At 48.0% G+C, this 25,299-nt stretch overlaps 1 protein-coding gene across 1 annotated transcript in view; it reads left to right on the top strand.

The window, feature by feature from the left end:
* LOC116937620 (NACHT, LRR and PYD domains-containing protein 3-like) overlaps positions 1–25,299 on the top strand; it is a 54,559-nt gene that overhangs the window by 12,848 nt on the left and 16,412 nt on the right. Inside the window, exons 2-7 of the mRNA XM_032944776.2 lie at positions 4,695–5,080; positions 6,621–6,683; positions 6,904–8,587; positions 17,860–17,946; positions 20,369–20,452; positions 21,216–21,302. Coding sequence (XP_032800667.1) covers positions 4,717–5,080; positions 6,621–6,683; positions 6,904–8,587; positions 17,860–17,946; positions 20,369–20,452; positions 21,216–21,302 — 2,369 coding nt within the window. The 5' untranslated portion in view covers positions 4,695–4,716. The remainder of the gene's footprint in view (positions 1–4,694; positions 5,081–6,620; positions 6,684–6,903; positions 8,588–17,859; positions 17,947–20,368; positions 20,453–21,215; positions 21,303–25,299) is intronic.

Raw genomic sequence — 25,299 nt, 5'->3', positions numbered from 1 at the left:
AATCACTCAGCTATTTCAATGCTAAATTATCCTGTTTGATTTGTACTAGGTGCCTCTGTGGATGTGTAAGTTTTGACTTTAACATAGCTATTTCTATGACCAGTCACAAGCTAATCACTCAGCTATTTCAATGCTGAATTCTCCTGTTTGATATGTAAACCCCTTTGTCAAGGTGCCTCACTTCTCTAAACCAGCTTCAAAAGATGCTACAAATCTTAACAACGTTCATTGAAGCTCTGTCGTCCCGACAGGTCTGTTCCTTTCACCTGAAGAAGGCCACTTGTGTTGTGGCCGAAACGTCGTGAGAATTTTATTGTGTTATTTGATTTTATTAATTTATTATTTTATTCTCATTCTACGTGACTTTACCGAAAGAACCAAAGAAGATGAATCCTTGCAGTCATGAAAGCTTTAAATCGAAATTTAGCCTTATCCAATCTGAGATTAAAGATAGGCTGGCCTTAAACAGAATCTTTTTTGAATTCGGTGAGGATGCAGCAGAAGTGAGTGTGAAGGCGATGGGTATTACCTTGTGGTCGCGGCATCTTTTGAGGAAGGTCAGCATCTCGATGAGCTGTGACTTCTTGTCCCGTTGTCTGTTGAAAGCTCTTAACAGATAGGTGAAAGCCCTCCCCGTAGAGGTTATCAATTCTAGATTTGAAGCTTTCGTGACTGCAAGGATCCATACTCTTTGGTTCTATTCGGTAAAGTCACGTAGGTAAAAAATAAAACAACAAAAATCACGACGTTTCGGCCACAACACAAGTGGCCTTCATCAGGTGAAGGGACCGTACTGTCACGAGGACACCGTTGGAGTGAAGACAGTCAAGCCCAGGTCGCGGAAGGAGGCTGCACAGACACCTGAACCACTGCTGTCCTGGATGTGTGATTTATTTAACACTAGCGGGAAGTACCCGGCGTTGCCTGGGCAAAAAAGGCAGACACACACATGGCCTTACACACAGACATCGACCCACACACATAGAAACACATCGACTTAGACGCACACACACACACACAAATATGGTTAAACCCAGGGTGGATCGTTAGCAGGCCAGCCTAAATGTTTCCAACCGGCGAAGATGTTCCATTAGGTGGGTGCACGTTTCGCAAGCGTACAGAAGGTAGGGGATTACCGTGGCCGAGAAAACCTGGAGCTTCATGCGGAGCGAGAGACCAGGTAGCTTCCACACAGCGTAACGCAGCCGATGAAAAGATAATGGCGCTCAACTGATTTGGAGTGAGACCTCTGGTGTTAAACCGGAGCTGGTCATGAGCACACTGGCCAGGTATGGGAATCTCTCCAATCTCTCCACAACTGGCACATCAGAAATTGTGAGTTGTGGGGGTGGATTGTCCGATGGTACAAAATACCCAGCCAGGTGCTTAGATTTGATGGGGCTGATGGTAAGGCCCCACCTCTTAGTGCCAAGCTCCAGGTTCAGCAGCAGTGCCTCCAAGTCCTCCTCTGAGTGAGCAGGATTCACCAGAGCATCGGCATACATTACATGGTTGATTAATAGGGAGCCATCCCTTGACCATACCCGGGCATCGATCAGCCTCCCATTGTATATGTACCATATGGTAATTCCTCCGGTACAGCCATTGAAGTCTTCACGAACTACGTGGTCAAAATATATGTTAAATAATGTGGGAGCCAGAGAACATCCCTGTCGCACCCCAAGGTGTAGAGGGAATGGCTCTGACTGACGGCCACGTAGTTTGATGCGGGGCCGCTCACCATCATGAAGGTCCTTAAGGATCGTGAGCAAAGGGTGAGGGACTCCAAAAGTATGAAGAACAACCCAGGTGATGGTATCATAGGCCTCGACCAGGTCAATAAAGCACACATATTCACTCACACGCACACATGGACCTACAGACACGCAAATAAACGGACTTACACGGACTCACATGGAGCCACGGACACAAAGCGACTAACACACACGCCCATGGACTGACACACACAGACATATCGACTCGCACACACAAACACATGGACTTGCACACACACACATATGGACTCACACACACATAGACATCCACTTTAGATACACACACATGAAGTTACACACACATATATGGACGTAGACACATACAGCGACACACACACATCACCTTACACACAGATATATGTGGACTCACAGACAGATTGACGTAAAGACACACATGTACTTACACACACACATATGGACTAAGACACACACACATGGACTTACACACACATACATAGACTGACACACATTGCCCTACACACACATACACATATGGACTGTGTCACACAGACATGTACTTTAGATACACACACATGGATTAACACACACATATGGACTCACACACACGCATTGACTTACACACACACATCGAGTGACACACACACATGTATGGACTTACACACACGTGGACTGACACACACACATCGACGTACACACACACATGGACTAACACACACACACACAGCGACTGATACACACACAAATGGACTGACACGCACACTTGGACTGACACACAAACACTTGGACGTACACACACACATCGGGCGTTGTCCAATCGTAAAAGACAGACGCACACATGGACTTAAACACACGCATGGACCTACACGTGCACACACATGGACTCAAACACACACACATCGACTCGAACACACACACATCGGCGTGCACAGCAATCCCCGATGATGGCACAGCTCTCAGTATTGCAGTACTCCGTATGAGTAAATAGCGTGACATGAGCAATGGAAACAATGCAAATGCATTGAAGAAATAAGGAGAAAGCAGTGTAAATTAAAGAGCAGCAGTACGCACAGGTAAGTTGAGAAGCAGGCTACAGTTTAGATTATAGACTGTCAGTACGCCGACTCAATGACATTAGCATTGCTACAGTCGACATAAAAAGCTGCCAATACAGGCAGCAGCTGAAAAAGCAGAATACAGTCGACATGAAAGGCTGGGAGTACACTGAGTGAGGTAAAGAAGCAGGCAACAGATTATAGACTGGCATAGTCATAATGGTCAAAACGAATATTAGCAGTGTAGATAATAGAGTGGCAGTGCACTGACGTTAATTAACAGCAGGCAGCAGAGCACATGACAGACTGGCAATACACCGTCGCGGCGTGATAAAAGCACAGCTAAAAAAGGGAATATTTATCAAGCTAATAATTAAAATTTTGTTTTGTGCACACAATTATCATTGTAATATCTGGCAACGTATTTGTTTCATAATAGTAAACAATGAACCCGAGTTCTTATCTGCACACAAACATAATTATTGTAATACGTGGCAACTTATAAGTTTCATAATAGTAAGCAATGAACCAGAGCTCCTATGTGCACACAAACATTATTATTGTAATATTTGTCAACTTATTTGTTTAATAATAGCAAACAATGAACCTAGTGGTTAGAGTAAGAAACAAGGAAATTTGTACTTACCATAAGCTTGGTCAGGCCTAGGCCTGTGCGGAGCCCCCGTCCTGGCCTACATTGCCGAGGCGGGGGAGGTAGCACGTTGGCAGGCTGGGCCACTACCCCCACACCCACCCCCCCGGCCGTGCAATAATAATGGTATTTAAGCACTATATTATTATCTACGGACTCTGTTGTAGAAACTGGACGTGTTTTTTTTTTTGGGGGGGGGGGGGCGAAGAGGACATGAGACTGTGAAGAAAAATCCGCAGCGTGAAGTGAAGTGTATATTTATTGCATGTTAAACGCGTAAAATGAAATGTCCCCCGTGAGCTCGACCGTACGCGCATCACTTGGCAGGCCCCCCCCCACGCAATTGTCGTCAGTTGGTAGGTCGATGTGACGCAATAAGTAAATAATTAAAATAAAAATGTCACAAATTTGTTGATTAAACTACTTTTAAGTTTAGGGATGCGAAAACGGAATAGCCTATTCCCACCCTGGGACTTCGGGCATGCTGCCTGGCAATTTTTTTTGGACCTCAAGCCCACCGTCCGAGAGCCAAATCCCTCGCAAGCGCGCCCGCGGAGACTTTTATATATAAGAAGATAATGAACATCACAGTAACACTGACGCTGCCTCATGTGTGTACTTTAAGTTTTGGCTTCCCCACACAAACACACTGTACCTCTACAAAGATCATGTTCACTAATTTCCGTGAAGTGTATGTGACGTCATACCACTGCTAGACAACCTCAGAGCACCCTCTACCCATACACTGAGAGCATAGGAGTGCCCACTACATAGGGATCACCCAAGATCAACGAGAGGTGACGCTATCTCCATCATTGCACATTACAGCGCGATTCGCCATCTGCGTGGCAGCACGGTGGTCGAGGCAGTGAGCGCGTGGTGTCACGCAGCTGCTTAATCTGCTAAAACTGTGGCGTTTTGAATTAGGTTTACATTTTACTTTTTTTACGTAGTGTTGTGTTCAAATGAATGTTCATATGCTTGCACTGAAGAGTGTTTTGAGATGCTTAAGGTGTTTCGATGCTATTTAATATATTTCCATATATTAAAATAACAATTTTAAGCTTACATTACAATTTACATAACTCAATGTATTCACAATCAAATACCTAAAGTCAGAATTGTACCTAACCGAGACCTCTCAGATTTTAGTAGCAACATTTTATTTTAATGATTATTATTCTTTCCGATACCTGGCTAATATTACACGACTATGCTTACAGGTGACACGTGGTTTGTTTTCATTTTCTTCAGGTGACTCGATGCATTTGTCGTGATGGCATCAAAAGATCCTGCATATGAGATCATTAGAACCAACAAAGTGAAACTGCAGGAATACCTCCAGGCGAAGTCTTCAGAAGTGCTTGACCATTCCTGTCAAACAGGGATAGTCCTGCGCAGTGAATACGCGTCCCTCAAAAGCGAGAATGACCCCATTGCACGAACACGGCACCTGGTTGACCTGGTGCTCGACAAGGGAGAAGAAGTGTGCATGAGATTCATTGAAGCCGTGCTGGTGCCACTGAGATCCGAGATCCCTCTCTTGGATCAGTGGATATCACAGCATGAGCAGCAGCTCAACGTGATGGGTGTCGATCTGAGCAGAACTGCGGGTAAAGCCATCGCTGGAGCAGCTTCTCGTGAGTGATGCTAAACTTTACATGGCCATACGCACGTCTCTGGCAAGTTTAGGTGAAGGAATTGCTTTGAACTGAGATTGTTATTTAATATTATCAAACTGCACCACCTTGCATGACAACATTCCTCTCAGGAGGACATTTATATTAAATTCCATAGCAGGGAAACTACAATTTATTAGCAATTGGGAGGAAAGGATAGATGGATAATGAACATGTGTGTAAATATCAAAAACTTACATCCACACTGAACCCCAACATTCATTAATTCGTCATATCCCACACCTCCCTTTCCTTGGAAAAAACGTAAACATGGTAATTTTCTACCTCCTCTTCAGACACAGACATTGAATTTAAGCTGTAATAATGTAATGACCTATGAAGGTTTCTATCAAGTGTCAAGCCCAAGATCTTTGGCAATGGCAGCAAACCCATCTTCTGCCATGGTCTCCATGACTTGGTACAATATGGATTCCACCAAGGCGATGTCGTTGAAACTGTTCCCCTATGCAGGGTGAATGCCCACTTCTGTTAAACTATGGATGCTGCTTCTAGTTCTTGACCTTTGGGCTGCTTTTGACATCACACACCACTCCATCCTCTTGAATCTTCATGGCGATGCAGGTGTTGTCTGATAAACTTATCTCCTGGTGCTGCTTCAATCCCTGGAATTGATTCATATTTTTCCATGCAAGCACTGTCTTCTGTTCAGAAGCCCTAATTCTGTGGTGTTCCACATGGCACAGTCCTGTGCCATCTTTTCTTCTCAGTATAATCTCCTCGTTTTGAGAAAAAAATACGTTTTTATTATCGACTATCACTGCTATTCTAATGACACCCAGCCTTATATTGCCATTGACTCATATAACAGAACCTACTTTCCTCTTAGACCCTGACTTGGATTGGTTATAACTTCCTCCAAATAAAATGTCAACATTTAAGCCCTCATCGTTTGTAAAAAGTCCACTCCAACTAATGACTCCAAGTATTTTATTATGGAGAGCTTACAGAGAGATTAAAATAAAACCATCAAAGTTATGAGCCATTGAGTTAGATGTTACCTTGAAAAGCTGTGATGAAAGATGTCGAGCAAATCTGTCATTAGGGAAATCTCCACTCTCCCCATTCTAGAGGATGCCACAGTGCTTGCTGATGATGCAGTAGCCAGGTTAGTTGAAGTTCAAGTGAACCTACAATGCATCACGTGGGATGCTATGAGTTCTGTGATTCATGTGGCTGTTATTGTGGAGGTGCAAGCGCAGAATCTTCTCTGGCTACAGAAGACCATGCCTGGTGTACTGCACTCCACCACAGTACAGTGTAGCCCCGTGCTAGGTGATGTCGGCCAGCTTGAGATGGGAGAGGAAACACAGCCCCAATACCAGTGAAATATAAAACGTTTAATTCAACATCCTAAACAACAAAAATCAATAACTGTAGGACAAGGCAGCAGTAAATTTTGCATACAGATTGATAGAATTAGGTTGTGATGATGCTGATGTACATCGTAATGCTAAATGTGGAGGTACTATCTTTTTCACAGGAAAAACAAACAAGACAAGTGGTGTGAGCATTTTTTTCAAGATAAAAAATATATTTTACAAAGGTACAGTGTTTATAAAAAAATGTTTCTTTGTAGAATACACATCATGAAAACTTCCACAATAATTCGTGATGTACATGATGTTGCTGCATTATCCATGGCGAACGAATTTGCTACACTTTTTTATTACATAGTTTATTTTAAACATATTTGCCTGCTATAGGAATGTTTTTTTTAGTGTAAATGAAACTAATTTATTTCTTAAATTATTTGTTTAATTTAGATAAACCTGGTGATGATTACAGAGAATTCTTGCTGAAGCTGACATCATTAACACGAGACTACAACGCACGACCTGGAGAACCTGCAGTGTTTTTGCTGGAGAGGATGGTGAAGCCAATTCTGGTTCTCTACTACCGCCATCAAGAAACCAAGGAGCACGAGTTACTAGCGAGAGGCAAGCAACACGAGGAGCTGATGAAGAGAGCACAGAGAGAAGGGATTACTTACAAGAAGCTCTTTGATCCCATTGGTTCCATTGGGAAAAAAAAACACCCCCGACTAGTTATTGTAGTGGGGACTCCAGGCAGCGGTAAAACCATGTTGAGCAAATTCATTGTGCACAGCCTTCTGTCAGGTGAGAGAGTGTTTGCACAACGCTTTGAACACATCGTGCTCATCACGTTCAGGGAGATAAATAATGTTGTAGAGGTGTCACTGGCAGAGCTGTTTTCTAAGCTGCACTCATGTTTGGGAAACAAAGCAGATGAGGTTTTTGCAAACCAAGAGAGAACCCTTTTTGTTATGGATGGGTTGGACGAGTTTGGAAAGTGCCTCCACTATGCCAATGCTTGCACTGATCCACGAAAGACGGCAACAGTAGAAGCCATCATTGCTGCCCTAGTGAATGGAAATCTTTTGCCCAAGGCCTCGGTCTTGATAACGACCAGACCCATTGCCATGGAGCAGCTGAGTGAAGTGAATGTTGATCGAGCTGTTGAAATCACTGGGTTTTCCAACAAAGATAAAATAGCATTCTTTAACAAAATTTACCAAGATAAGAGTCTATCAGGAAGGGCACTCAAGCTCCTGCAGGAAAATGAAACAGTGAATACATTGTGCCAGAACCCTTCATTCTGCCATATAGCAGCCATTACACTGAAGGAATATTTACAGAAGTCTGATCATTTTGAGATTATCCTCAAATCAATGACAGACCTCTTCACGCAATACGTGTTTGGGCTCATAGTACACCATGGACGGGGCAGCCGCGGAGCCAAGGAAATTGTATCATCTCTTGCCAATATGGCTCTGAAGGGGGTTCAGCAAAACATCCAGATGTTCAGCCAAAAAGATCTAGAAGAGTCTGTTGTTAGTTCTTATGAACTAGGAAGTACATTCATCAACAAAGTGTTCACATGTGAGGGCATTCAACAAGGGAGTTGTTATTCATTTTCACACTTGACAATGCAGGAATTCTTTGCAGCGATAGCCGTGCATCTGTCACATTCAACATGGCCAGTGAGTGACGTCATCAAGGCTATTGAGGATAGCAAAGATGGGAGGTTTGATGTGTTTCAGAGGTTTTTTTGTGGATTAGCATCAAGCACTCCATGGAAGTTCTTTGAGGGTATCTTGGATCCTCCATCTACTGATTCTCAAAAGGAAATAATCGAGTGGCTCAATCGCAGCATGAAGACTCATATGGATGACAATCACAGGCTCATCAGTCTCCTGCACTGTGTGCACGAGCTGCATGACCGCATGTCCCTGAGTGATGCCACTAGGTCCATGACTAAGATAGACCTGTCAGGCACAAGCCTGTCCCTGTCAGACTGTGCTGCCATCTCCTGGATTCTGCTGCATCGAGAAGAACCTGTGGAGACACTCAACCTGTCGGGCTGCGGCATTGGCACCGAGGAAATGAAGAGGCTTCAGCCTGGACTGCACAGATGTAAAGAGCTATGGTAAGACTGGCATACCTCGCATTCACTACTTCACAAATTGTGCGTGCATGTGTATGTGTGGGTGTGATATCAACTCGTCTTCAAATGAGTACCAGGTGCAGAGTGTAAAACATCGCGACTCAGGAGAAAACGGCGGCCGGGCGTGATTTTGGTCACCAATCCCATCATATGCCATGCCGGCCTTCATAGGTGCTCCATAACAGCACTTGCCCAAGCAGCCTGTTAAGACTATACGGCAGATCTTTGTCTATAAAAATCCTCACTTAGTAACTGTGCACGCACAGAGTGCAATGTAGCCCCATGCTTGTGTAGTGGGTTCCAGGACACGGAGACGGCAGAATAGAAGCAGCACTTTATTTAAACCTTAACAAGGGTTACACTAGAAGGGGTAGCGGCCCCTCCACCCGTATAACTCAGGAACACACCCCAGGCTTTCTAGCCTAAGCTTTAGGCTCCCAGTTCCTCCTGGTAGGGCTCTAAGGGAGGCTATCAGATCTGGCCCTGGTTAGGCACAGATCTCGGCACCCCGCCGACCAGACCGGCCCTTAGAAGGACTCTGACTCTGGGGCTCTGGGGCCACACCACTGGCTTGCTGTGCCGGCCCTGAAAAGGGCAGCGGTCACAGGAGTTCCAGGGTCTCACCTAGCTGGCCTTCTTTCTTCACTGGTTGCTTCAGCCTCGGGCCCCACACTCTGCCCCGAGCTCCCTGGCTCCCCGCACTTTATACCCACTGGAGCCTTAGCGGACGTTGTTGTAGCCACCAAGGTGTGGGTGAACCACACCTTCCCGTGCCATGTGTTTATTCCCCATAGCACCCCTACATCACCCCCTCCCGTGTAACCCGCAGCCGTCCCGGCTGCAACAATACTCGAACAATAAACACAACAAACCCCCACCCGTGCGTGCCTCATAAGAACGAACACCCCAATAAATAACCCAACCCACCTATACAAAATTACACTATATACACATATACATTGTACCCCCCCCCCCCCCCCCCCCCCCCATCAACGCAGCAAGAAAACTTAACAGTGAACAACAAGAGTAACAAGAACCATTATTACAACAAGCGGCGCGTTTTGGCGCGAGTCCGTTTTGCGGGTCCATCGTAGGGGGAGGGTCCGGTCGGCCCGGCAGTGGGCACCGGCTGTGCAGGTGCACCGTCTTCCGTCACCCCGGAAGGGCAAACTCTGTCCCCACCGGGTGGCGCAGGCGTGCTGGAAGCCGTCATTCTTGAGGCGCCTGAAGGTGGAACAGTTAGCGAAGCATCAAGGGCAGGTGACGAAGACGCCGTCCGGGAGTCAGCGGACACATCACATGCTCGGCCCGTGTAATGTGGTGGAGGGACGCGCGGCACCACAAACGGCTTCAGACGCGAGGGGTGTACGTACCAGCAGCGTTTCCCCCACTGGATACGAAAGCACTGCGGCCGCATAACCTTCACAATAACTACAGGGCCCCTCCAAGGCCGCAACAATTTCGCCGAGGTCGCCAACGGCACCTGAGGGCAGTGCAGCCAGGCTTGATCGCCTGGCTTCCACGCATGTGTGCGTGATTGGCGCGATCGCAACCTCTCGTTGGCCTTCTGCTGAGAGGAAGAGTTTTGGGCCGCTGCCTCCCGCGCCTCGGTCAACCTCAGGATATTAAATTTAACGTGGTCGGCCAATTTCGATTTTCTGCTGGTTTCCGAGACGCGGAGCTGAGTCGCAATTGGTGGGTCAACGTCGCGACCATACATCAAAAAGAACGGCGAGAAGCCGGTTGCCGCGTGAGGAGCCATTCTATAGACGGCCAAAACCCCCGGAATGTGAAGGTCCCAATCGGTCTGGGAGTCACACACCTGGTGACACAACATAGATGTGAGCGTCCTATGCAGCCGCTCCACCATGCCATCGGTTTGTGGGTGATAGGGGGAAGTGCGAATCTTTTTCGTACCAAGAAGCGCACACACCTCGTGCAGAAGGACGCCAGAGAAGTTGTTCCCTTGGTCAGTCAGCAGCCGTTCGGGAGCACCCTTGTCGAGGACATAGCCCTGGACAAAGGCCTCGGCAACGGCTGCTGCTGACTGGTTAGCGAGAGGCCATGCCATAGGCCATCGGGTGAAATATTCCACGCCAACCAGCAGGTACTTGTTACCCCTAGGGGTCGCAGGGAAGGGCCCCAATATATCGAGTGCGACGAGTTCGTTAACCCGAGAGACGGTGATAGATTGTAGCGGTGGGCAGGCGCCTTTCGCTGGTGGTTTTCGTTGGGCGCACTGAGTGCATGCACCCAGGAGGTCATCCACATCCCTTGCCATACCCGGCCAGAAGAAATCCAGCTGGAGCACGGCAAGGGTCTTGTGGGTCCCCAGGTGCAAAAGCCGCTCGTGTGCGGCCCAAACGGCCTTACCCCACAAAGCGGATGGCACCACAAGCCTGTGACGGCATGCCCTCCGATCCCAATGCATTAGGAGCCCCTGGAGCAGCCCGTATGAATCAATCCCCGCGACCCCCGCACGGAACCCCCTGCGCGACGACGCAACGCGAGGAGGGATGCGTCCTCCATCTGGAGGCGCCCCCATTCCGCAACGGACAACCCCAGCAAAGAGTCCGCACCTCCCTCCCCGATAGGACCCTCAGGCAAGGGGTCCTCAGTGGCAGCAGCGAGAACCGGGATATCTAAGGGGGGGCTATCCTCTGGCGGCTTACAACGTCCCGATCCCCTGAGACAAGCGCAATCTGAGGCGGGCGGCAGGCGAGACAGCGCATCCGCATTAGTGTGCCGAGCACCCTTCCGATATGTGGTCGTGAAATCATAATCCTGAAGGATTTCGAACCATCGGGACAATTGCCCCGAAGGCTGCGTCACCCGCAAGGCATATTGTAATGCCGCATGGTCTGTACGGACAGTGAAATGCCGACCGTACAGGTATGGGCGATACTGTTGCATAAAAAATACAATAGCCAAGAGTTCCCGACGCGTGACGCAGTATCTCTGTTCCGCCGGAGACAAAACCCTACTGCCATAAGCCACGGCGCGTTCCACACCACAGATCACCTGTGAGAGCACACCCCCAATGCCCGTATTGCTGGCATCTGTATCGAGCAGGAAGGGTTCCGAAAAATCGGGGTAGCTCAATGGAGGGGCCCGCACGAGAGCGTCGCGAAGGGAACAAAAAGCGACCTCCTCCTCCTGGCCCCAGTGAAATTTCACTCCCTTCGCCGTCAGAGCGTGTAAGGGCTTAGCAATGGTCGCGAAATCCGCGATGAACCGCCGGTAATAAGACGCAAATCCAATGAAACTCCTGACCTCAGCCACCGAGGTGGGGGTTGGCCAGGAGCTGACACACTGCGTCTTTGCGGGATCGGTGGATATGCCCGAGCGGCTGACGATGTGCCTCAAATAGCGTACGGATTCCCGTAGCAGGTGGCACTTTTGCGGCTTAAATTTCAAATTCGCAGCACACATTTTGAGGAACACGGCGCGCAAGCGCAAAAGGTGTTCGTCAAATGTCTTGCTGAACACGATGACGTCATCCAGATAGATCAAACAGACGTTCCACTGTATGCCAGCCAAACCAGTTCCATAAGGCGCTGAAATGTCGCCGGAGCGGAGTGTAATCCCATAGGTAACCGGTTAAATTGGAATAGGCCGTGTGGTGTGCGAAACGCAGTCTTTGGCTTGGACTCATCATCCAATGGGAGTTGCCAGAATCCGGATAACAAGTCCAACGTAGAAAAAAAACGTGCGCCAGCCAGAGCATCCAGAGATTCGTCCATCCGGGGAAGTGGATACGCGTCGGCCACGGAGATCTTATTAAGGCGGCGAAAATCCACACAGAATCGCAAGGACCCATCGTGCTTTTTGACAAGCACTATGGGTGCTCCCCATGGACTGGTGGAAGGGGCTATAATGTCTGCAGCCAGCATGTCATCCACTGCCAATTTGACATGATCTTTTTCGGCCGGACTTAACCGAAAAGGATTCTGGCGTACCGGGGCATTGTCACCCGTGTCAATGTGGTGACGCAACAATTTCGTGCACCCAATGTCATATTTGTGTTTACTAAAGACATCGGAAAATTCCGTCAGAAGGGTGCGTAGGCCGGCACGCTGGGAGTCACTCGTGCCCGAACATAGTGCGTCCATCCAACTATCGTCCCCCTCAGAATGCGGTTGAGCCAGAGGATCGGTCCCCACATTACCCATAACCGTGTCTACCATGGGGACCGGCGTCGCGTGCGCGAGCACAGTTTTCTGAGGAACGACGGCCGTCTGTACGCCAACGTTAAGGACGAGGATAAACGGATCATCGCTTCCCTTAACGAGCGTTTGAGCGGCCACCAGATCCAGCCCGTTTTCCCCAGCCCTCGAGGGCCCTAACAGAATTCCCTGGTCCAGAACACCGGGCACGAAAGGCCGACGCAAGCGAAGGGGCACGAGCATTTGTGCCCCGGGAGGTACACGCGCCGTCCGAGTGACGAACGCTTGTATCGACGCGCACGCTGCCCTTGAGGTGACAGGGGAAGGCAGGAATGTTACCCGTCGGCCCGAGGGAAGCTCGATGCAACCCTGATCAATTAGAATTTTAATCGGCATTTTGCCCAAAAAGTCCGTCCCCAACAAGCACGGAACCGCCAGCGAGGACGAGACTAATATCGGCCCGGAGAGTTTGATATCGCCAATGCAAATTTGTGCTCGAATTTGGCCTATGATACCCAGCGAACCCCCGTTCGCTGCGTAACACGGAACGGTGACTGGGAGCAAGGGGCGGCTTTGAACGGGAAGAATATTATAAATCAAGTCTGACACAATGGTCGCCGAAGCTCCCGTATCGACGAGGATACGCACCTCGACCCCGTCAATGCGACCCGTTACCACGGACGAGCCTGCCGACGCAGCAACAATGCGGTGGGCCAATTCCGTCCACTGCCCCGGCCCGAGCACCCTCTCGACCCCGCCGCCACCCAACAAACCAATGGGCGTACCCCGAGGCCCGTACACCGAAACGCGCGAGGTGGGGACAGGTGTGTGCACAGGCCGAGCATGTGGGGTGCCGCGACTTGCCGGATTGCGATGCGGAGGCCTGTAGGCTGGAGCGCCGTCCGACTGTCCCGGCTGTCGTTGACGAGGCGCCCGGCATTCCGCAGCCACGTGGCCCTTGCGGCCACAGTTGTAGCACGTGATGAGCGCCTTGGGGTGCTCCTGGCGATCCAGTGTTGTCCGAGCCGGCCTCCCTCCGGATCTCCACTCCACCGGGCGACCCGCCGCGAAGACCTCCTCGGAGGGGGGGATGGTCGGCGTCCCAGCGCACACCATAGCTGCGCCCTTGGGGACGAGAGGTGATCGACGCTGCGCTATCAGGTGCGCGTGGATGTGTCTTGCTGCCCGCAAGGAGCACATGTCCGCATCGTCCTCTGCGACGATGACGATCTGTAGCTCCTGGGCCAACGCCAGGAGCTTCTCCGTCACCATCGTGTCCACCCCTTCGCCGTCCATCCGCGGGAAAGCCGCTTTTGCGAGGGCCAGGAGAGCCGTGCGATACGCCAGCGGTGGCTCCTTCTGGCCCCTGCACCGCTCGTGGAAGAGTTTGCGGCAGTCCGACGATGGCCCGTAGACTATGGTGAGGACCTGGAGCGCCGACTGTAGCATAGATCGCGTTGATCTGGGAGCTGTGATGAGCGTAGCAAGGGCGTCATCGTCCAGCATGGCCGGTAGCGCACTCAACGCCTCGTTGTCCGTCCAGCCGGCCATCTCTTGATGAGCAAGAAAGCGGCGTTGAAAGGCCCCCCAGTCGCCGCCGTCTGAAACGAACTCCTTCAACACCGGCAGGCGTTGTTGAAACGATGGCTTCGTCTCCGAGAGGTGCCGCGCGCCATTTCCGGCCTCTCCGCCAGTGTTGGAGGGGCTGGGGACACCCATCGGCGGTCGCGCAGGTGATGACGAAGCGCCCGCCGATTGGTCCTGACAGCGGGCGTCCGTTGGTGATGACGTCACCACCGCTGATTGGCCCACAGCGTCCACGGGGGGCTGCGACCCTCCAATCGCCGTGGTGGACACTGTCATGGCGGCAAATCCGAAATCTGGTGGCTGTGTTTCGGCGGGAATGGCCGTTGAACGGCGTTCGTCTCTCTGCCGCCTTTGCGCCCGCAGCCCCGTGTGGTTGATTTCCTCCAGCGTGGAAGCCGCGGCATACAGCAGCTCAGCCAGTCGAGAGTGAGCCGCCTGCAACCCATCCTCCATCGGCGGCCACTCCTCCAGCGGCGGCTGCTGTTGGGGTGTCTGGGGCATCCCAGGATCGTCGGCCGCGGCCTCTGGCGCAATCCCAGGCGAGCTGTCCTCCTCCTGGGGTTCCTGTGATCGGTTTGTACTCCTTGTGTCCATTTTAAGACCACTTCTGACACCAGTTGTAGTGGGTTCCAGGACACGGAGACGGCAGAATAGAAGCAGCACTATTTATTTAAACCTTAACAAGGGTTACACTAGAAGTGGTAGCGGCCCCTCCACCCGTATAACTCAGGAACACACCCCAGGCTCTCTAGCCTAAGCTCTAGGCTCCCAGTTCCTCCTGGTAGGGCTCTAAGGGAGGCTATCAGATCTGGCCCTGGTTAGGCACAGATCTCGGCACCCCGCCGACCAGACCGGCCCTTAGAAGGACTCTGACTCTGGGGCTCTGGGGCCGCACCACTGGCTTGCTGTGCCGGCCCTGAAAAGGGCAGCGGTCATAGGAGTTCCAGGGTCTCACCTAGCTGGCCTTCTTTCTTCACTGGTTGCTTCAGCCTCGGGCCCCACACTCTGCCCCGAGCTCCCTGGCTCCCCGCACTTTATACCCACTGGAGCCTTAGCGGACGTTGTTGTAGCCACCAAGGTGTGGGTGAACCACACCTTCCCGTGCCATGTGTTTATTCCCCATAGCACCCCTACACTTGCGTAAACACTCGGACATGCATAGCCGACGCATGAACACAACTTTTGACAAAATATTTCCCCTCGCCACTGCTGTCATTGTCCTCACTCCTCACTTCTCACTTCACTCCTCTCCCCGCACTCCACGCTCTCCCCTCCCCTTAACCCCCAATCTGCTCCTGCCTTCACTTTTCCCATAACCCAACCCTCCCTTTCCCATCCCTTCACTCTTCTCCCCCGATACTCACGCCTACCCAGCCATTGAGGGATAATATTTGGTGAGTGAATGCGTGCCTGCTTGAGTTGGTGGGTGACTTGGTGAGTGGATCGATGAGTGAGTATGTTGAGTTGGTTGATGATGTGAGTGAGTAGGTGGGTCAGTGGTGTGTGAGTGGGTTGGTGAATGAGTAAATTAGTGTGTGAGTGGGTTGGTGAATTAGTGAATTAGTGTGAGTGGGTGAGTAACTGTATAGTGAGTAGGTGGGTCCACATTGAATGCTGCACTCACTGTACATTAAAGTACAAAAGGAAGAAAAGTTATGCATATGCATGGCTGCTGCAACGCTTTCCATCATCTTCAGCAACATTTAATTAGCGATGATGATAGCCCTCACACTAGGTGCAAGAAGTGAGGTTACCGTAGACCACACTGAGAAAATGGAGCCCTGATAGCGGCTCTGCAGTGGAGAGTGAGGTTAACGGTTTGATCCACGTAGCCAATTCAAGCCCCTGGTTCTCAAACTATTGGGGAAAGTGAAGCCAGTGACAGAGAACAAGTACACACACTATTACACTGCACTCCAAAGCACAAAGACAATCTCCCCGTGGAGCCTGCATACACTTTTGAGGCAATTGCTGATCGCACTTCCCTGACCAGCAACGCCCTTGGCTGCCTTACTTTCCCCATTGCTGATGTTCACACACCATATCATGTACTCATTTAAGGTTTAGTCACCCAAGGGGAGTTCCAGGACCAGATTGTTTATCACTCACCACTGATGCTGTTACCAGATATTAAACCTAGGTCACTTAGTTAATAATGGAATGTGCAAACGACTTTCCCAACATTCCCATAAACGCATAAAAATGCACAATGAAAGAAACTCATATATATACACACACAGACATGTACACACACAAACGTACACGTAGTGTACATATAAACTCACACACTCCTACACATGTACAAGTACAGCCTTTGGTCACTCCACTGCTGGATAAGGCACTCCCACACAATGCAGGTCTTGGGGGTTATTTGACCAGACATCACCACTCAAGTCAGTGTGGGTTGGTGTAGAACATCGAGATGAATGTTGTTCCATTGCCATAATGCAGCTCCGCAGGCTACAACACCTGTTGTTATGCATGTCAGTCATGGGTAGAAGCACCATCCAGGGTCGATCCTATTTAGATTTTCAGATTTATTAGATCTTACGTGTACACTAATATACACACTCTCATATATGAATATACACACTCACATATCCATATGCACTAATATCCATATACACGAATACTTGCACATTACTACACACTCACACACACTTATACACACCCATGTTTGAGTCTGCAGTTGTTTTAATGTTACAGTATTTTTCACATTAAAATAAATGCAAGCCATCTTCATATAAGGATTCACATTCGTAAGGCGCAATTCGTCCAGTGATCTGAGTGCGCCATGAACAAATTAGTTAATATACGCGTGTACGTGCAGGCAGTCCCAGGTTTACGGAAATCCGAATTTACGGAAATGCTCCCATAAATAATGTGAAAAAACTCAACGTGTGGAAATGTTTGCATTAGTTACATAAGTGCAACTAGTGCAGCACGTTGAGGTCGACGATGTCTACTGCGGAGCGAGGCTTAAGCCCCGCCTCAAACAAAACGCCACCTTCACCGAGCCCGAGCTTCACGAGGATTAAGGTGAAAAAAAATATATTCCATAACGTAATTATTTTCGTTTTGTAGCATTATGTTATTGCTTGTTGTCTATGCTTAGAACTATATATGTTCCCATGTTTCTATTGCTGGTTTTCATCTTAAGTTTATTTAATGAGTTTTTTTACTTGAGTTACTGCGTGCGTGTTGACGAGGTCTGGCAAAACAACACCTTTTTAAACACAAACACGTTTCAGATTATAAAGGTACAGGGCAGTATAATTGAATGGATGATTGTGAGTAAACTGATATTTGTGAATGCCACCTATTATATAAAATGTCTATCACAGAAGCATTAGACAATGAGCAGCTTTGCTCATGAACGTGTGTGCTCTGGTCACGTGCACCGCCATTGTGAGTGTCCCTCACTCACCGCGTGTTTGACTCCGCGGTACCCGTGGACTCAGTGAGTCAGCGCTGTCTCTTCTCCCGTCCACCCGGGTTTAGGCTGCGTGACAACAAGATCAGAGACAGCGGACTCCGACTTTTAGCGGACGGGATGTTGGGGAGAGAAGGACGTTTGGAGACGTTAGAGTGAGTAATGTCCTGATGCACACAGACTTATATATAAGTACACCTAAGCAAATATACACACACATACAGACACAAAACACAAAGATGCTCAGTATAGCATAATAATGTTGTATTTAAACGTCGATTATAACTTAATTTTTTATGCACTCATCAATTAAGTTATTAACCACACTTATTACAGCACTTTTAACCACTATTAAATAATACAATTACAATTTTCACATTCCCTACTCTAACCAATGATATTGTTTCGAACTATATTATGTTAATACAGTAGATCATCGATTATGTCCAGCGGCTTCGGAGGGAAGGGGGTGCTGGATTTTCAAAAACACCAGATAATCGCATCATTATTTAATATAACTTGTTTTTGCAAAGTCTTGAATAAGATTATGTTTATAGGTGTTCTGTATATATTTAGTGTTTCAAATCGTTTGCGATGTGAAAATCGCTTAAATAAATATGCAAAGACAAAATAATTATCCAGCTGTAAAAAGTGACTATTTACTGTACCGCATTCACCACTCCAATATCAAAGACTCTGCATGGGGTGATGTGCGTACTAGGATCTTGTTCAACAACTTGTGTTTGACAACGACTTGTGATTGACAACAACAACTTGTGTTTGACAACATCAACTTGTGTTTGACAACAACTTGAGTTTGACAACTTGTGTTTGACAATAACAACAACTTGTGCTTGACAACAACAACTTGTGTTTGACAACAACTTGTGTTTGACAACAACAACCTGTGTTTGACAACAACAACTTGTGTTTGACAACAACAACTTGTGTTTGACAACAACAACTTGTGTTTGACAACTACAACAACTTGTGTTTGACAACTACAACAACTTGTGTTTGACAACAACAACAACTTGTGTTTGACAACAACAACTTGTGGTTGACAACAACTTGTGGTTGACAACAACAACTTGTGGTTGACAACAACTTGTGGTTGACAACAACAACTTGTGTTTGACAACAACAACTTGAGTTTGACAACAACTAGCGTTTGACAACAACAACAACTTGTATCTGACAACAACAACTTGTGTTTGACAACAACAACTTGTGTTTGACAACTACAACTTGTGGTTGACAACAACTTGTGGTTGACAACAACAACTTGAGTTTGACAACAACTAGCGTTTGACAACAACAACTTGTGTTTGACAACAACAACTTGTGTTTGACAACAACTTGAGTTTGACAACAACTAGCGTTTGACAACAACAACAACTTGTATCTGACAACAACAACTTGTGTTTGACAACAACAACTTGTGTTTGACAACAACAACTTGTGTTTGACAACAACAACTTGTGGTTGACAACAACAACTTGTGGTTGACAACAACAACTTGCGTTTGACAACAACTAGCGTTTGACAACAACTTGTGTTTGACAACAACAACTTGAGATTGACAACAACTAGCTTTTGACAACAGCAACTTGTGTTTGACAATCGTCGCACTGATGCAGACTTCAGACCGGTGCTCTGGCGAACAGAGGATCGCACTGCATATTTACTATAACTGTAGTTATTCGTCATGACAAAAATATATACGTGCAGTATTTTCATTGTTTAAGTTGTATTTGATACGGAAATGGGAGGATGTTCTGAGGAAATTGAGAGGATATTGGAAGGATTGTAGTGGAAATGCCGATATGCAGACCAGGTTCTGAGTTACCTTGTGCTCAGACAGTTGTCACTGGGGGTTTCCTTTCAATTACATGGTGATGAGATGTTAAATTTAACGCTTTTAGCTGTGATCGCTTTTAGGAAGATGCAATATCGAAGATAAATCATGATTATTTGATCTATATATACATACACAGAGATTCTACAGAGAGCCTTTAGCAGACTTTTGGTCATATACTGTTAAGGGACACCTAATGAAGGCCAGAACGGCACATGAGGGGTTGGGAGGCCAGCACCACACTGAGCCAACTGATGTTTACTTACCACACCAAGTACTCATGTAAGGCTGAGTCGACCTACGTGAGGTCCACGGCCGTTTTAGATATTCATCAATGAAGTTAGCCATGAGCGGCAATCGAACCAGGTTTGTGGCGCAGTTTGCTAACCACTGCACCACTACTTCCCACGTGCATACATACACTAAGATGCACAACTACACACACATGCATAGAGATGGACTAACACAAATGCACACATTGTAGACATTCACACACATCACATTAAACCCAAAAACCTAAACAGCAGTCGCTATTTGCAAGCTCCTATTAAAGTTGACATGAGGTTCATTTGTGCACAGTATCCACAAACACGACCCTCAACCAGTGTCCCATCAACCATCACTACCTCTCAACCACCCCTCACCATCTCCCACTATCTGCCTAGAGCCTCTACCCATCCCCTTTGCACCCACTCACACCACCTCTTATCTCCCTGCAGCCTGTATCAGTGCTCACTGACGGACAAGTCGGGTTTCTCTCTCGGTGTCATCCTCAAGGCCAACACAGGTTTGAAGAGTCTCAAGTAAGCTCTGCTGTTCGTTTCTCACATGTGCTCTGTGCACGAACTGTGCTAATTATTTGTGCAACATGTTGTGAAGTAAACATTTAAATGTGAAAACAGCAAATCTTGCTGTCTCTACATGGCAAGGCTGAGCAATATCTTTGTCGATGCCCAAATCATGCAGAATGCACCAAACTGAATACGAAGTGAGACTGGATAGAGCCTGATTGGGAGGCCCCCATGTATTATTAGGTGCTATGTGCTACAGGAAAACTTTGTGGACAGCAGAGGGCAGGGAAGCAAAATCTAGAGACATCTCAAATTTCCTACACTTAATTACTATAAAATGCTTATATCACACTTAAACATTTAAGGGAGGCTGGCTTACACAATTCTTGCTTAATCGATTCCACTTTAAAAATGTTTTACTGTAACCTTAACACATTTGTTTAATTTAACACAGTCTAAAGCAATATTCATTTTCACAACATTGTTTGCAGACACATTCATTGTAAACATTTCCCTGTGTTCCTCGATGAAAATGTACAGTGCAGTATAATTGAATGGATGATTGTGAGTAAACTGATAATTGTGAATGCCACCTATTATATATAAAATGTCTAACAGAAGCATTAAACAATGAGCAGCTTTGCTCATGAACGTGCGTGCTCTGGTCACGTGCACCGCCATTGTGAGTGTCCCTCACTCACCGCGTGTTTGACTCCGCGGTTCCCGTGGGCTCAGTGAGTCAGCGCTGTCCCTTCTCCCGTCCACCCGGGTTTAGGCTGAGTCACAACAAGATCGGAGACAGCGGACTCCAGCTTATAGCGGACGGGATGTTGGGGAGAGAAGGGAGTTTGGAGACGTTAGAGTGAGTTATTTCCTGATGCACACACACTTATATAAGTACACATAAACAAATATATACACACACATGCGGATATAAAATACAGTATTACTACTATAATAGCCCAGAAATGTGCGTAACGCGCGTGATGTCACTCCATGAAATAATCATGAGCGGTTGGATTTTTACACTCACGCAGGTCGAGCGGAATTTTTTTTTAATGTAAATTCGCTTTAAATTTGACATTTCTTTATTGAAAGTTAACCAAATAAATAACTCTACGCAGACGTTACTTTACAGAAAGTGACGGGGGGGCGAGCTCCATGTGAAGTGACGTCATCTGCTCATGATTATTAATGAGGGGGTGCGGGCGGGGTCCATATGAGTGACGTCATCTGCTCATGATTATTGATGGTGGGGAGCTCCATGTGGAATGACGTCATCCGCTCATGATTGTTAATGAGGGAGTTGTGTCCCGCGCGTGACGTAACTCCACATGCCGCACCCCCCGTCATTAAGAAGGTCGAGCGGAAATATATATTTTTCGTAAATTCACTTTAAATTGTACGTTTCTTTATTGAAAGTGAATCTAATAAATAATTATACGCAGCACAAAGTGGATTTGGGGTCTTTATTTTTTCTTCAGCACTTGAAACAAAAGGTAAGTCTAATTTATGCTTCAAAATTTTGGTTAAATAGACATTTCTCGGTGATTTTCCAGATATTGTACTGCAATCCAATTTATTTGAACCCCAGCGACTGAAAGCAGAAGAGAGCAGTGAATTAGAACAAATTTAAGGTCAGTTATATACAGTGCTAAGGTGAAATGCAGTGAAGTGTTACTGGTAGGAACCTCTGGTTACACCAGCCAACAGGGGATTATTGTGTCCGTCCGTCGTGCATCCAAAAATGGGAGGGGTGAGGCTAGGTGAAGAGGGGAGGGTGGGGGGCTGGGTGGGGAGGGAGGGTGGGGAGGGGATGGTGGAGAGGGGCTAAGTGGGGAGGGGAGGGCGGGGGGGGGTGGGTGGGGCTGGGCGGGGGGGGGGTGGGGCTGGGCGGGGGGGGGGTGGGGCGGGGGGGGGGTGGGGCTGGGCGGGGGGGGGGTGGGGCTGGGCGGGGGGGGGGTGGGGCTGGGCGGGCGGGGGGGTGGGGCTGGGCGGGCGGGGGGGTGGGGCTGGGCGGGCGGGGGGGTGGGGCTGGGCGGGCGGGGGGGTGGGGCTGGGCGGGCGGGGGGGTGGGGCTGGGCGGGCGGGGGGGGGGTATTTCACCCGAAGCTCCTGGCCTTACCTCTAAAACTTTATTTTTCTCACCGTTTTATCGGATGTATTTTCACCAACAGTAAGTGTCTTGCTTCATACACAATTTGTGATCAGATTATTTGTTTGTTTAGACTTCCTTTGTCCTTCTTTCTTTGTTCTTCTCTGTTGTTTTTCACTGTTTAGGGCGCGCCTGCGCTCTCTGCAGTGTACAGGTGTCTTTTCTCTCCGCATTATTCGATTTGATAGTTGATTTCATAATCACGCTTTTCTTTGTTGTTATTTCGATTTTGAGTTCCTTTGTTCCTCAAGCAATTTTTAGAATTTGGTGGTTTTTCGTGTTTTTTTTCCGTTCCTTTGTCTCGTGTGCTTCCACGTGTTATACACACCACGTGTTGACACTGTACCACACCAGCCGGTGTGAGTGCAGTGCTAACATCCCCTTTAGACCCCTCTTTGTTTGTGCTGCCAGCGTGTTTACATATTTTTATTTTTATTGGTGTGCTTTTTTTCTACATTTTCGTTTTATTTCTTCTCCTCTTGAAAAAAACCCATGGACTTTAAGTAATTTTACCCTCTCCAGGGGAGCTTTGGGTGGACAGCAGTAATAGTAATTATGAGAAGGTGGTCATAAAACAGGGTTGACCATCTTTATATACATTCTTTTTCGTTTATAGTTGTTTTTTTGTTAATTTTTTTCTTGGCTTTAGAAAATAGAGAGGTTTGCTTTAGTGGTTGTGTGTGACATCTCACACGAGTGAATATGTCCACCCGACCCGCAACAACATACGCGAAAGCTACCGCGCCTACGCAAGGCCGGTCTCTGGGGCCTGCAAAGCACCCGCAGCAGCAGCAGCTGGAGCCTCCATGCGAGGCTGGGATCTGCTGCCCGGCTTCCACCGATGTCCCGCTCGAAGTCTACGTGGAAGCGCTGGGCGCCATCGTGCCTGGAGGCTCGATAAAGTATGCCTCCAAGGTGAGCGGAAGGGTGGTTTTCTTCATGGAGCCCAAAAAGGTGGCAAACGCCACCATGGAGAAGGGGCTGACGGTTGACAATTGGCACCTCGCCTTGGAGCCACTGTCATCACCATCGGTACGCGTAATCGTATCCAACGTCCGCCCTACATTCCCGATAAAGACATCCAAGATAACCTGGCTAAGTTGGGCACGCTGACTTCCAACCTACAGCGTGTGCCTTTGGGCCTCAAAAATCCTGCCTTGAGGCATGTCTTGTCTTTTAGAAGACAGGTCTACATGCTGGTGCCCTATGGGCAGCTTGAGGAGGGCTCCTTTGTGGTCATGCATGGAGGAAGGGCCCATAGGCTGTTTTACTGCAGGGATGTGCTAAAATGCAACCTATGCAAAGCAGAGGGGCATATTAATAAACACTGCCCAAAGACAGCAAATGCCCAATCCAACAGTGAGGCAACGGTGGACAAGGGTGCTAAAGAAGCACACCCAACAAGTGACTCGGGAGAGGGTCCCTCACCGCGGAGATCACCCGAAAGCCTCGGTGTTCTTTGTGCAGGAGACGCATCTTACAACCAGCGAGGAGGATAAATGGGAAACGGAATGGAAAGGTGATTTGTTTTTCAGTCACCTTACTCATTATTCTTCAGGAGTGGTAACGTTATTTGCACTGGGGTTTACACCTACCATAGTTAACCAGGTTGAGGTGGTACCGGGAAGAGCCCTCGACGTAACGATCAAACTTAATGACATTTCTGTCCACCTCATATGATGCGGAAAAACTTTTTTTTTTTCAATGAGTTACAGGACCATCTCAAAAACATCCCGAATGACGAGTGTCTGATTTTGGGAGGAGATTTCAACTGTGCACTCGATGTCCTCGACCGCACTGGCACCGAGCATTGCAAAAGCGGTGTCCTGAATACCTTGCGGCATGTGTCCACATGTACAGTCTTGTAGATGTGTGGCGGACGCAACATCCAAAGCAGCAAGGTTTCACCTTTACAAGAACCCGGGCTGACAGAACACTGTCACAGTCAAGGATTGACCGGTTTTACATCTCAAAAGACCTTGAAAATAGTGCAGTGTCGTCCAATATTCAGGCGGCACCACTGGCCGATCATCGCCTAATACTACTTAAAATGAAAATACGAGGGGTCCCAAGGGGATCGGCATACTGGCGTTTCAATAATGCCCTTTTGCAAGACACCACCTTCACTGGTGTTTTTTGGGTCTTCTGGGTGCAGTGGCAGGGAAAGAAAGATCGGTTTAATAGCTTAGCACAATGGTGGGACATAAGGAAAGTACACATCAAAAACTGTGTCAGTTGTACGCCTGGGGAAACAACAAATATTGACCGAGAAATTTGTGAGCTGGAGAACAGGGTCCATATTTTAGAGCAAAAGCGGAAGATTGGGGACGATCCAGGCCTGCTGCAGGAATATGTGGAGACCCTAGAATGTCTATAAGGGTTGCAGAAAGAAAAGGCAAAAGGGGCATTTGTACGCTATCGTTTTAAAGATACCCTTGATATGGACTCTAGCTCGACACTTTTTTTCTCATTAGGGAAGCAGAATGGTAGACGCAAAGCCATGGAGCATTTATTTGATGACAAGGAGGTCCTTGTTTCCTACAATAATCAGATAGCTACAACAATAGCACAGTACTATGCGAATCTCTTCTCTCCAGAGCATATATCCACAGTGGCCCAGAATGAAATCTGGAAGGACCTGCCTACTTTGAGTGAAGAAGAAGAGGTCGAACAAAGCGACCTGGACATGGCAGTGAGTGCCCTG

Source organism: Petromyzon marinus (assembly GCF_048934315.1).
Source record: "Petromyzon marinus isolate PM22_M1 ecotype Great Lakes invasive population chromosome 84 unlocalized genomic scaffold, UKy_Petmar_22M1.pri1.0 chr84_unloc.3, whole genome shotgun sequence".
NCBI lineage: Eukaryota > Metazoa > Chordata > Hyperoartia > Petromyzontiformes > Petromyzontidae > Petromyzon > Petromyzon marinus.
This window is presented reverse-complemented; position numbering and strand designations above follow the sequence as displayed.